General features: G+C 40.7%; 2 protein-coding genes across 3 annotated transcripts; one reads left to right on the forward strand and one right to left on the reverse strand.

Moving 5' to 3' along the window:
• Window positions 1-516: 516 nt before the first annotated feature.
• On the reverse strand, window positions 517-8,057 carry slc5a8l (solute carrier family 5 member 8, like). The gene is made up of 15 exons (XM_058054580.1): window positions 7,261-8,057; window positions 7,005-7,070; window positions 6,775-6,826; window positions 5,213-5,280; window positions 4,916-5,070; window positions 4,558-4,698; window positions 4,343-4,472; window positions 4,137-4,225; window positions 3,493-3,605; window positions 2,905-2,972; window positions 2,733-2,819; window positions 2,453-2,640; window positions 2,153-2,262; window positions 1,987-2,072; window positions 517-1,900 (listed from the first exon to the last, which is right to left on the reverse strand). The coding sequence occupies exons 1-15, from the start codon at window positions 7,612-7,614 to the stop codon at window positions 1,784-1,786; spliced, it is 1,824 nt and encodes a 607-aa protein (XP_057910563.1). The 5' UTR covers window positions 7,615-8,057; the 3' UTR covers window positions 517-1,783.
• tshba (thyroid stimulating hormone subunit beta a) lies at window positions 4,018-13,926 on the forward strand. 2 transcript variants are annotated; one of them, XM_058054588.1, is made up of 6 exons: window positions 4,018-4,703; window positions 7,268-7,615; window positions 9,566-9,696; window positions 10,844-10,979; window positions 11,058-11,253; window positions 12,176-13,926. In XM_058054588.1, the coding sequence occupies exons 4-6, from the start codon at window positions 10,897-10,899 to the stop codon at window positions 12,446-12,448; spliced, it is 552 nt and encodes a 183-aa protein (XP_057910571.1). In that variant the 5' UTR covers window positions 4,018-4,703; window positions 7,268-7,615; window positions 9,566-9,696; window positions 10,844-10,896; the 3' UTR covers window positions 12,449-13,926. The 2 variants fall into 2 exon arrangements, with proteins under 2 accessions (XP_057910571.1, XP_057910570.1); XM_058054587.1 differs by lacking the exon at window positions 9,566-9,696 and having other exon boundaries at window positions 4,548-4,703.
• Window positions 13,927-13,934: the final 8 nt, after the last annotated feature.

Genomic DNA, 13,934 nt, shown 5'->3' on the forward strand with positions numbered 1-13,934 from the left:
CAGAGCTTTACTTTGAGTGGTTGTATTGCTTCTGACAGACAGGTTTGCAGCTGTGATTATGTAACAGGTGGTTCTGTAGCCAACTGTCGTCTGGCCTCCTACCGTGCCAATAAAAGTTGAATAGGTGCTCTACTCATCACTGATTTTATATTTGATAGTGGATTTATCATAAGTATTTGACTCAAGAAACTGCTGTAATCTGGATTTATTTTGATATAAACGTGTCATTACAAATGAAGTTCTCAGACAGGCTTTAGTCTTCCTGTTAGAAGGAAGGAGGAAGTGGAGATATCCACTTCCTCCTGGAATGGGCACCTGGCCTCTATTGTCATGCTCTACTGTCTTATTGGCAGTGGGCGAGTCAAAGCTTTACACACTTGGCCTATTGTGTGTTGCCAAGGAGATGAGCAACTCAGGTGTGACTCGGATGAAATATGAACCTGTTTACAGTGCAACACATCTTGAATACAAAACATTTATTCAGAGGAACATTTTGAATTTGAACAATTTGCTAATAAAGAATACACAAAATAGGTGACAAATACAACTTACTGTGCAATAACATTTAACAATATAGTCATAAAATACAATTTTAAACATGACTATAAAACATGGTCAGCAGCAGCAGTAATCAAACAAACATGGTGCCAGTGTCGTTAATATTGTGCGTTTGTTGTCATACCAACAGTGGGTACGATTTGAGGACGTCTAGCAGTGAGTTAGTAGATTCATCACAAAAATTTGACCCCAGTGAAATCCATATTTGTCAATAACATTACATTTGATTTTAATAGATTACAAACTGTCTTATGTGCATGAACATAACAAAGCTAAACAAATCTCCCACAGTAGGGCCCCCTTTCCTATTTATGCTAAATACATCTCATAGGTGCCATGTGCTGATTTTATCTTGGAGCAGGTCCGTCCAAACTTTTTCCACCAAGAGCCACAAAGTGAAAATAAAAGGATATGTGGGGGCAACTATGTCATTTTTATTAGTTTTAAATTTAGCGGAAAAGACTAAAAAATATATACATTTAAAGAAAATGCTTTGTTTTATGACAATTTTTGCCAGCTGCTTACACCCAAAAAGTGGATGCTTAGACCAAAGCTTCAAAACCAAAACGCCTTGTAACAATAGCTAAAACGCAATGTGACAATACCTTAACACACCTTCTGCACTTTGCTTGCAATTCTTAACACAGTTGTTGCAGAACATTACACACAGTTTCCTCCATTACACAATGAAGGACAAAATACCTTTGTATCATTGGAAAAACACTCACACATCCAGTACTTGTGATGACAATTGCGATTGGTAAACCGCAATGCGGGCCACATCCTCTGTACAGAAGGTGGCATGCCATAATTTTGAAATCCTCTCACTCTAAATACTTCTGTAAAGTACTGTACTGTAATGAGGTTTTGCTAAATACTGTAACTTTCAGCTGTTTGGGACAAATAAATACAAATATTTTGAGTGTTTTGTATATAACCCATCAGTCCGTTGCTGCTAATTCTACATTGTGTTTCAAAATGGTACATGTGTGTATGCTTTTGTTGCTAGAATGGGTTTTGTTGCGTTTCATTTTGACAGAGCTGTGAAGTTTTGTGTCTTATGTTGCTTATGTGTGAGTTTTGATACAGCGAGCCAAATTTTGCTAAATATGTGTAAGCAATCGGCAAAAACTGTGTCAACATTTCAGCTGTTTCTCTTTACATGTGACGTTTGTGCTCTTATTCCCATTTTATTCCTGTAGGCCACACTTTGGACACCCTTGTCTTAAAGTTTGGTCGCTTTCACAACATCTTCCATCACCCAGTCATGGTGTGAAAATCCTGACTTGTTGGCTTCCGTGTGCTTCCACTGTACTGAATCCTTCTCTGTTTTCTCAGATGCCTGTAGTGGGTTGAAAGAGCCGTGGATAGGTAAGATACCCCTGCTTTTTTATTTTGAATCATTTTATTTAAAAAAAAAAAACCTACCTGTGATTTTCTGTTCCATCTGAAACAAATCAAGTCACTTTTCCTCACAAAGAGATTAGAATTCAGCTTCTTTTGCTTGCAGCCACCTAAAAACAAATTTGACTTATTGTTGTTTTCTCTCATGTTGTATAGGGTTTTATGGTGGCGGTAAATGGATAGTCCTTACCTGTGATCGCGCTCACCAAGAGTCCGCTCACGACTGTGGTCAGTACGCCCACCAGAGAGATGTAGAGGTAGGACAGAGAGTAGAACGAGTCTGCTAAAGGAGGCCTAACTCTGGTAAACACACACAGGAATTTATAATTTGTACTGTATTGAGTATAAATGGTGAGGTGAGCATATTGTGATGATCCAAAACCAAGACGCTCAGTAGTATGAAGTAAAATATTGTTTATAATATTTATAATAAAATATTGCAACCCAGTTTTCAGCTTGAGAAAACCTTGCATTATCTTTTATGACTCACTCAGGTTGCAGGGTAACCGGACTGGTCCAGGGAACTGCTGTTGTCGTGTTATACTGGTTTGTGCTGTTGCAGCCCAAAGTGCTAAGTGGCAGGGGGTTTGTCTTGGCAGTTGTTGGAGGGTAAATCTGGCCTCCGATCCCCACCCACAGAGTCAAGACCAGGCTGAGGATCACTCCTGAAATGCCTCCCTGCAGAGCCAACAGGTTAGCGGTGAAATAGTTTGTGCTTGTGGCCTCTTTGTTGTTATAGCAGGTCAGCGCACGTTCCACTTCATACTCACTATGGAGTTAGCTGTGCGGAAAAGCATGCCTAATAGATACAGCCCAAGAAGAGGTCCGCTGATCATGCCAAATATGGAGAAAGCGGCCTGTGCACAGAAAACTATTCAGGACGTGTGTTTCTAACTATTCCACTCTTAGAGTCAGTGTGTGGGGCGTGCTAGTCGGGTTTACCTGCAGAACACTTCCCATCAATGAAGCAACGCCAGCCATCCCGATACACAGAGCGCCAAAGAATACACCTTGTCAAGAAAACAGTGGATTTCAGTGAAGCATTGTTGTATTTGTACTGCAGTATTTTGACAGTCAAAGGGATTAAACATATTGACTCAAATAGGTTAAACCTAATGAGGAATGATGCGGTTGATACACCCATCTTACATAACGTATACATCAACATAAAGAACTGAATGTTTCCTGTCAGTCGTCCAACACATACCTCGCACAATTGCATGTCCCAGCCTGTGCTAGTTTACTCAGAATAGCCTCCAAAGATGACATAACATTGTGTCATTGTACAACATGTCAGTTAATGACAGGTAACAGGTAACATACTTTTGTTGCTATAGGTTACGAATGGAACTTTGAACATAACGCATCTCAGAGCTCACTGTTGCATAGTAAGTAAGCATTTATGTAATGCAACGAATGACGTATGGACGTGTGGTTTATAGTGTAGTCTTTTGTATATGTGTTTAAAAACAATATTAGGTTACATACAGTATTTTCGGTATCAACAACCGTTATGGTATCCAGACTTACTTAGGCCCATGTTCATCCATGTCTTCTGCTTCTGTGTCAGGTTTTTGCAAACGGGAAGAATGAAGTCTTCCACAGTGACGGCAACAAGGGCGTTAATGCTAGAAGACACTGTGCTGCAAAACATAAAAATATGTTCATTCATTCATTTTCTACTGCTTTTCCTCTTCAAGCGAGAGGCGGGGTACACCCTGGACTGGTCGCCAGCCAATCACAGGGCACATATAGACAAACAACCATTCACACTCACATTGATACCTATGGACAATTTGGAGTCGCCAATTAACCTAGCATGTTTTTGGAATGTGGGAGAAAACCCATGCATGCACGGGGAGAACATGCAAACTTCACACAGAGAGATGGCCGAGTGTGGACTTGAACCCTGGTCTCCTAGCTGTGAGGTCTGCACACTAACCACTCGTCCACCGTGCATCCCCCATAAAAATATATATGTATTTAAAATGTTTGGTTACATTATCTAGTGAGAGGCTGTGCACCACCACAACGATAATTATTGTTATTGTTAAATTACTACCTTTCTGACTGTGCCAATCAGACTTTAACTAGTGGTGGTGCAGTATTAGTTTGTGCAGGTATACCTCATGTTGGGAGCATTCATTGTCTAAGGAAATGCATTAATAACTCACCTCAGGGTCCCGCTGTATGCAGCAGCCACAAACAAACCAGGGATTCCTGGATAGGCTGCCAAAATGTCCATGACAAGGTACGGAAGTAACTGGTTTTCACAAAGGCAATTCAGTAAATAACATGTTCATTCATCATTTTTAAATTCACTGGTGAAAAGTGACTGCAGAGTCACTGATTGAGTTGTTACATTTGCAACTGGGGTTACCTGGTCTGTGGTGTTCACATCACCATTTGTAAACGGGTCGCAGTTCTTGTAAATGGAGTACATGGCGAATCCGGACAACATAGCCAGAGTCACAGTCACCCACAAGCCCACCATGTTTACATATAAAGACCTTAGGGGTGGAAAGTCAGCTATCATAAAGCTATTGCATAATGATGATAACGTGCTGCATTTGATGTGCTTGCAGGAATCCTCACATCTTAGCATGGCTCAGTGTTTTGCAGGAGATGTAGCGCTGCACCTGGGACTGGTTGATGGCGTAGATTGACGCCCACATCATGCTTCCACCAATTGTGATGGTCCAGAAAGTATGTCGCTTCAGTGGATCGGGGTCAAAGCTACGGTAAGTCCGATATCAAACAATAAATAAATAAAAGCATTTAGTTGTGATTGAGCTAAGATTTAAGTATAAATATAAACAAAATATTTCCATCAACTCACCATTTGTATACCAATTAAAATATCACAAGTGTGTATAACCGTAACTGTGTATATACTGTACTATATGATGCCCCTCCCTCCTTTCATCAAAAACCCAACAAGCTGTGGGCTTACTCGAACGCCTGTAGCCTGCCTCCCTGCCTGGCATCTTCCCAAATGTTGGCCAGGCCCCCCTGCAGCACAGCCCCTCTCGCTATTACAGCCACGAAACCCGTCAGCATGATCACCATTTGGAGCACGTCGGTCCAAATGACTGCTTTCAGGCCGCCCTACAGACAACACGAGCAAAAAGGTAGTTTGAGTCCAAACCCATTTGAACACATACAGTATTATAAAATAAGGTTCCTACATATAAAACATACAGTACATTGTTTTGCTAGGGTATTAAATATGTGATCGTGTTTTACCAACCAAAGTGCAGTAGATGATACACACTGCCCCCGTAGCCACCAGCACTCCCCACAGGTCAAGTCCAGTGACTGAATCATAAGAAAGGCACAGGACGCTTCCTTAGTTTGGGATTATGTCATTAAGTCAGTAAGAAACTATTTAGTCATCACTCTCTGTGCGATTTCCTGTTACTTCCTTGTGTGTCTACATTGTGCAGGTAGTACCCTCCCACAGTTTTGCGAAGTACTATATTCATTGTATCTACTTCTCCACTTATCTCTCGTCGCTTGGCTCAGGGAAATAGTTCCCATCCTCATTACTGTGGCTGCCTCGCCTTATTTCAAGCCTTCCAGCATTCCTCACCTTCCTATCTCACCTCCATTCCCCATTTTACTGTAAAATTCACCTTGTTGCTTCACCTGTCCCTCCCTCCTTGCTTTTGTGCATACACCTCCTGTAAGCGTCGCCTACCACTTTTCTACATTCCAGATTTTTCCTGCGGTAAACATTTCTTTGTCATGTCAAGACGATGTTATTACCAATACCGATATCAACCAATACAGATAAAGGCAGCAGCCAGTGACGTGCAGTGACGTTCATGGCTGGTGAGGCACTAACTCCTTTGTTGTTTTTTTGATGTTAATACATATGTTAATACTTGCTCATTAAGAAAATAACAAAACAAAGAAGGTCCCCTTCACGTTGACGAGAGTACTGCAGTGCCTCAGAGTAGACATTTCTACATTTCAATGTTTTTATTGATGAGCAATAATAAAGATTTTACACTTGCATTAAAGACATAACCCAAGCTATAAAAAAGTAATGGTGTAAAGTAATCTCTCTTTTATTGCAGTTAATGAGTTCCAAACCTGTTTATGACCTTCTAAATGTGTTTTTTTTAACATTATTAGATCCCATTAGACATGACCTAACACCCTTCTACTAGTCAGTCACCCCTTACACTTGCATCACCCAATATAGTAGACATAATCAGAACAAATACGCCATTTAAGAGATATATAAGACTGAGCTGAGTGGTATGCAGTTCAGAGCTGAGATTAGATGATTGTCATCACAGTAGTTCATGTTTTTATTGGGGATTATTGTGCCTGTTGTGGGATAATTCATGTGTCTCACCGGAAATTACAGTAGTGATCAGTAGAAGTGTAAAATACAAATCATTCACAGCATCTTTGAATGCGTCTTCTGAATGCCTTATATTTGTGTTTAGGTAAGTAAAGTAAGGTAAAGTACTTTTTGCCCAGGGTGGAAGATGTTTGAACACCCCTGATTTAGGTGGAGCTGCATTATCCACACAAAGTAGAAAGTATATATAACATATATACTATATACTATACTATACTATACTATATATATAAAAATACCAAGTAAAACTTGGTGTAAACGCCACACAACGGACATCCTGAAATCATCATCACTCGTGCATCAATCTTATCAGCAGAAAAAAATACAATATCTCATTTTTATGCCAATTTATGCCATCCCTAGTCATGATCTGAATATATTCTACCTTTGTTGGAAATAGACTTTCTGAAATAAAATGTTTTGCTTGACTGACTTACTTTGATTTAGTGCAAGAGCTGGAGCGTAGATGACCAAGCCGGTATACAGGGTCTGATAAAAGAGTGTGCCATTAGTTGATTGGATGTAAACAAAGCCAACTCGCCATTCACATTCATGGAGGATGCCATCTGCCATTAAAGCAGCAGGGACAAAAAGAGATGTTGTTTGTCATGTTTTTTTCCAATCTAAATCCTAAAATCCCAGAAGAGGTCATTTTTAAGTTACTGACCGTTTGTGAGATGTACACTGAAGTCCCAATTATTCGAATGGGCCGGCTGAAACGTAACTCCAGGTACTAGAAATGAAAGGAAATCATAGTCTGGCATCTTAAAAGCATTTAGGTCAGTTCATCCACCCACATGATTTATCATTACTTAATACTACATTTACAGACAGCAACGGCTTTGTTGTATTATTGTGACCAAGCAGTAACATGAGTTTAGTGTTTTTTTTAATTGAGGTGACAATGTTCCGACATCTTTTACCTCATAGGCACTGGTGATCTGCAGTCTGTAAAAAAGGGGCACAAAAATCTCAGCAGTGAGAGTGGACATGATGGCGTGGGAGAAGGCAAACAACCAGAAGGACGCCCCATATAAGTATGCCTCGGCAGGTGTGCCAATGACGGTGATGCCGGACATGAAGCTGGCTGTTAGCGACATCGCCACCGGTACCGCTGTCATCTGCCGCCCGCCCAATAAGAACTCTTCACTGCTCGTCTCCTTGCGACCTCGGATGGCCTGGAAAAGGCCAATGGCTGCCGCTCCAAGGATTGTCCCGGCAAACACCACATAGTCCCACACGGCGAAGGTGGCCACTGGACCACCTGTACCAACCATGGTGAGTTCAAGCAGAGAAGGTACTGTGTGCGTTACACTTGGAGCTGCAGGCGGTTGTACTTGGGGAATATCTCACAATAGTCCAGCTGTGCATGAAAAAGTGTTATAAGACAACCACACTTGCATTAAGAACAAAATCAAAACAAAATTTTGTATTCCCATTTGGTTTCCAGTCACGGTAAGGTGGCCAGCAGTGCCTCACACAGACTCCGCTCTGCCTAATCAGCAGCCAACCTACTCCACCTGAAGTCTTCCTAAGACTATAAAGATCATTTCCCTTTGTTAATAATCTATCAAGGACACCCGAGTGCTGTGGTCAGCTGTCATCTCAACGCATTGTAAAAATACGTTATTGCTCTGCACTGTCCTGATACAGCCTCTTTACAGAATGCCTCATTGAGACATTTCCTGGAGTGGTCAATGAACAGCTTTAGCTTGCTTACAACAGGGTGGTTATCTAAGAAGGCAGGGCTAGCTTCTACTGCTGGCCATCACATGTCACACATGATTAAATATCACTCCTTTAGTCATGTTAGACCTTGAATCATCTCTCAAATTATGTTTAGTGGAGCATTTTTTTGTATTTTTCCCCGAACAGGAGAAAATGTGGTAAAAATTGCAAGTGTAACAGGGGGAAATGAGCTTTGTGTCATTACAACATGAATTGCATGCGCCATGTGTGCAGTATTTGTTGACGGTGGTGTTTTTATGGGTGATTTAATTCAATTGACTTTTAATGAGCTGATCAGGTCATGTTTTTTTTTTAACTTTAACCACCACCTGTTAATGTTTGTTGACTGACGGGCTGGGTTGCCATGTGCAGCGTATACTAATATTGACAATCATATGTTTGTCCATGTTTATCATCACAGAACTATACAAAAACATGCCCTCCTATGTTTATGATTGGGCTTAACTGGACAGTAAAGTAACAGTTTTAAAACAAGCACATGCGCTTGTGGGTACGAACAATCACACATTATCTTTGTCAAGGAGACTTTGACTATCCTCGCCAATCATTAAACAAACTGGCAGATAAGGGAGATTTAAGAGATTATAAGAAAGATTTTGTGTTTATGATTTGTGAGTGTAAATGTTCCCTGGTATATTTTAAGACCACCTTGTGGACTGTTTAGCATTCTGTTTTGTTTACTGTTGTGGAAAATGTCTGGTAGCGCTGGTAGAGAGAAGAAATAAACTGCAGATGGGTGGAGGACAGTTGAAGCGTCTGCCACAAATGTCCCTTCGAAGGACAGGACTATACATACACTATCAGGACTTTTATCTTTTATCAGGTGCGAGGACACATCCCAGGTTTATCAGAACCTGTTCACATGGAAACGCCTTTGGAGAAACTTGTTTTGGAGACAGAGGAGCTCAAACCACAGCATAGGTTCTTCTGCTAGGGGATCAATCTGCTTGAATTAGCACATTAGTAGAAATACTGTATTTGTTCATATCAATTGACCTCATGCTAAAATATAAGATTTCCATCGCTATTCCCCCTTTGATCGTGTTAATGATGTTAAGATAAAATAAACACGATGATATGACAGACAGGTGTAATTATCATCAGCACCCTATCCTTGTAATAGTTTAAGATACATCTTCACAAAAACGCCTTAGAAAACGCATGTCATTAAAGATTTTTTGTATATCTCAACAGAGCAAGCAGTAAGAAAAGAAGCAGGAGAAAATATTACCAAAAAAAAGACGGTTCAGTTCAGCGGTTCTCTCTGCTGTAGGAGATACTGTCACCACTACAACTACTATATATGTATATGGAATATGTACAGAATGGTGCCTCTATTTCTAAGTTATTTCTAAGGCCATGCATGAGAGGTCAGTTTTCACTGGGTCAAGTTTGTGATGTGCGGAGAAAATTGGGGGAAAGTGAAAGGGACATTGTGAGGCTGTAGCGTTCCGAGCTTCTGTTTTGCTTCCTCCTCAGCCGATGATGGTGATGATCAGAATGGAAGGGGAAGAGGACGGGGCAATGACGCTGAAGAAGGTTGCAGTGGATCTGCTGTATATGCAGATACTTTCAGCGAATCATATTATGATTTACACCAAAATAATCATGTAAGTCAGGTGTATTTATATCACCCTTAATCACAAGAGTCTCAAAGGGCTTTACAAGTTGACAACAATATTCCTTCATATTTTGGATCAGTCTTTGATATTTTGTAAAGCCTGTTGGAAACGTGTCCTGTATTTTCCTTGTGGTCTGACCATTGACTTATATGCACAAATGGCAAATGGTTATCTTTTACAATGTAAAAAAAAATGCATTAAAAAAAACGATTGGATCCATATAGTAATCCAGACCACTTCTAAACTTTAATCAGTTCTTTCAGTTCATTTTTTTTTTTTAGCAGAGATAATGATAACAGACTCCTTGAGTACTTGAACTATTGAAAAACTGCAGTAAGTGTGCTTTGACATCCAGTACTATTCTATTTTGGTCACGCCATTAGACTAGAAGAGGAGCGTCCAATTTCTCTTCTTTTCCCCTAACAGCATTCGTTGTACAACCTTTGCTTATTGTAGTAATAGTAGTGGATCCAATCTACATTTTATTGACAGTGATCCACCATAATAAAACAATTCAAAGCCCATCCCCAACTGATTACAAGCTTGGAGCTTGCCTGGCACGCCCCAGGGCAACCCTATGACATCGACGTAGACCATGGGATCGAAGCTCACGCGAGGAAGACTCCTCCTTTCTCTGGAAAAGCCCATAACTGCCCGTACCTGCAGGGCTGCGCTTCCCTGGGGAAGAACATATGATTGTTTTGGAGACAGAGGGGCTGAAGCTACAAGGAGATGTCACAACACGGCATAGGTTCTTCTACTACGGGATCAGTCTGATTTTAATTACTACATTTACAGAAATACTGTATTTGTTCAAATCAGTTGTCCTAATGCTAGATTTCGGTCACATTTACTCTTACTTATTACATAGTGTGCATGAAAACACTTCTTCCAAGTTAATTGTTACACAAATGAGAGACAGATTAGGATAGTTTTGGAAAACACAGTGAAACCTGGGTTGATCTTTAAGAGGCTCTTTACGAAATATGCAGTCCTTCAAGCAGAAACAGGGCTTATGGCTGTTTGACACAGTGGACTGGACATTCAAACATGAATGAACTCATGAGGGTAAAGAATAAGTAATTCATGTCATCAGTCTAATGGTCTGATTTCTTGTGGTCTCATTTTCATACAGATCGGAGATAAAAGCTCATCAAGGTGTATTATAGACATGTGTATATATTATGTATGGTCTGTGGAGTATTTATGTACAGCACGGATGCTCAGTCACAGCTTTACTACGACTGCAAGACCCCGCTTCTCTCAATACGGTGATGGCAAAGAGAGCACATGGCAACATAAAAAAATAATTATTTGATCTAAAAATTATACTTTGTTTTCTTCGCTAGGTCTCGACTTGACTTGGAACCAGTGCTGAAAATGAACACTACAACGATTACCTGTGGACTCCTTCTACTCCTTCTCTTTAACCCAGCAGTGCCCATGTGCACGCCCACCGATTTCACTTTGTACGTGGAGAAGCCAGAGTGTGACTACTGCGTGGCCATCAACACCACCATCTGCATGGGATTCTGCTACTCCAGGGTAGGTACTGTACAGTTGGTGGACTTGGTGGAGGCCTGCTCTACTCGGTCACGTTCTAGTTGCACTTCCAGTATAATATATGGCAGGGACAAATTCTGGGGTCAACCTCTTTTTAGACGGTTAAGGACCAACGGGTCGGATTTCTCCCTTCACGCATAATAGGAACTCAACCTGATGGCAGCTGAAAATATGGAAGTATTAATCAGAAAGTTATTTGCATTTTTGTAGTACTTTTTGTTCATCTGAGGAGCAACAGCACAAACTTGATTTTTTTAAAAAGATGTTTTACCTCTCATCTAGGTCCAAATCCGGATGCTGACATTCAACTCATCAGATACACCACATACTGAAAACATTTACACCCACTTTTTGTTAAAATAATTTCTTAAATTGTTGATAAAATGTTTTTGTTCCTGAGCAGGAAGAGGGTAGAATATAATTCTTGCAACACATTATAAATTAAATGCCTTCATTGTTGCTAAGATGTCCTTTAAATATTATATAAGACAATTTACTAGAAAAATTCCCACAGTTTGGGTCACCGCTTGTCATTGAGTGGTGATGGTGGGACCGCAGCCAAACCAGATAAGAACCACTGCTCTAACTGACGTGACCACTCAGCTATTTTAACCTGTACAGATAAAAAATCGACAAAAAGATTCTCTCTATGGCAGCACTGTTTGGTTTTTTTTTAGCGATTTACTGCAAAAATACTTGCTCCCAAGTTTTGAAGTGAAACCCATGCTGTGTATTCTGTGTTTGAATAGAATTATATCACACAATGCTGAAGTACATTGTAATTGTCATTGAACACACTCAACAAATGGAAATATTCCCATATTTACGTGTAAACATACAATACGGGAACAAATGCGTGACTGTGAAGTATAATCACTCAGTGCTATTTGTGTATGGTCAACAGGACAGCAACATGCGGGATATATTTGGGTCACGCTTCCTCATCCAGAGAGGCTGCACCTACGAAAAAGTGGAGTACCGCACAATCCAGCTGCCCGGATGTCCCATCTCTGCCAGCGGTGCATTCACCTACCCGGTGGCCCTCAGCTGCCACTGCGGAGCTTGCCGCACCGACAACGACGAGTGTGCCCACAGGGCTGGTGTGGGCATGGCTAAATGCTCCAAACCGGTCAGACCCATGTACCCCTACCCTGGCAGCTACATGCTGCCTTTTTGAATATTGATTGTGTCGACTTTGTCTTGTTTATAATCACCAGCAGCCAGCTTTGCTGTGCATGTGTTAGTTTGTTATAAGGGTGTGACCCTCATGTGACTCACTTACCTTCTTCATCCTTTATGTACTGTTTGTGAATGTGACTCTGAGGCTGGTTGTGCTCACTCAGACTGGCCACTCCATTAAAGTCTGTAAATATCTTTCAGACTAAGCCCGGCTTGACTTAATCACATCCGGTTTTCCTTTCTCTTTACTACTTAAACACAGTCTACAGTGTCACCTTCAGAGACTAGATTTACCTTGACCACATGAACACAAGAGCCATATTATGGGTGTGATCTCAAGGCCGCAACTCATTTTCATTTACAACTGCTTCCCACTACTGTCATTTAATAGCAATGTGTTATGTTGGACCCATCATTCTTGCGGGGCTTGTCAGAAGGCAGCTGGGGTGTATTAATAGCAGGGTTGCTCAGAATGGGAGAATGCATGATGCATATTGTCATGTGAATCTGTGACATTGCTCCCATCATGTGATGTCAGCCGCATTCCCTTTGTTGTCCTTTTTTTGTTGTTGTTCCCGGCTCACTTCTGATGGGGCTTATGTTTTGGATCAAAGCTAACTGCTAGGAAGAGTAGATAGGAAATACTGATGATGAAAATGGCTTTTTATAGGACATAGCCTCTGTGTTTTTAAAAGCTTTTTTACAGGATTGTGCAAAACTTTTAAGATTTATTGTTTTAGTTTTTTGTGGTCATTACAATAATCAACCTCATGGACTACATTGGCAGAGATTAGAAATTGATTCTCTGCTTGGACTCCAACTGTGGCCTTTTTTTAGGCAGTGCATGCAGAACCATCCATACACTAGGGACTGCAGAAGCTTTCATATGTAACTACTTTGTAAGTAACCCGAGGGTTAGCAGTGCTGTACATCTTGTATTTTTTGATCAGCTGACCAGACTAAACCACCTGACCACTGCCTGAAATGCTTTCAAAAAGCAACATATGCTGGGCTGTCATGGAATCTGCCGGCATCAGCTTATTTCTCTTGGCCTGATTTGTGATGTGCTAATCCAGTCAACAGTCAGAATACATTGAGAAAAAGTACAAAAAGTGGATTACAAGCGGACATTTCAAGTGGATATTTTCAGGCCGTGACCTAAAGTTGGCTTTTGGCCCCTTGTGTTTTTTTTTTGTGTTTTTTTTTAATAAACCGGTTTAATTGTAAATGGAACCAGTTTAAAATGTAGCCATAGCACCTGCAGGTTGGGTCGTGTCCTAACTACACAAGATGGCCTTTACACAATAGGTAATTTGAGTAGGTTGAAACTCCTGAGACCAAAACCACCTAGCTTTTTTTCCTGTTAGACCACTCCATTTTAGGTAAGTTCACAATACCTTTACTTGTCTGACATAATACCAACAAGCACATTATTAAAATACCATCAGTGCAATTGCCACCTTTACGCATAGGGTTTACAATAG

This window comes from Doryrhamphus excisus, chromosome 18 (genome assembly GCF_030265055.1).
Source record: "Doryrhamphus excisus isolate RoL2022-K1 chromosome 18, RoL_Dexc_1.0, whole genome shotgun sequence".
In the NCBI taxonomy this organism is placed as follows: Eukaryota; Metazoa; Chordata; class Actinopteri; order Syngnathiformes; family Syngnathidae; genus Doryrhamphus; species Doryrhamphus excisus.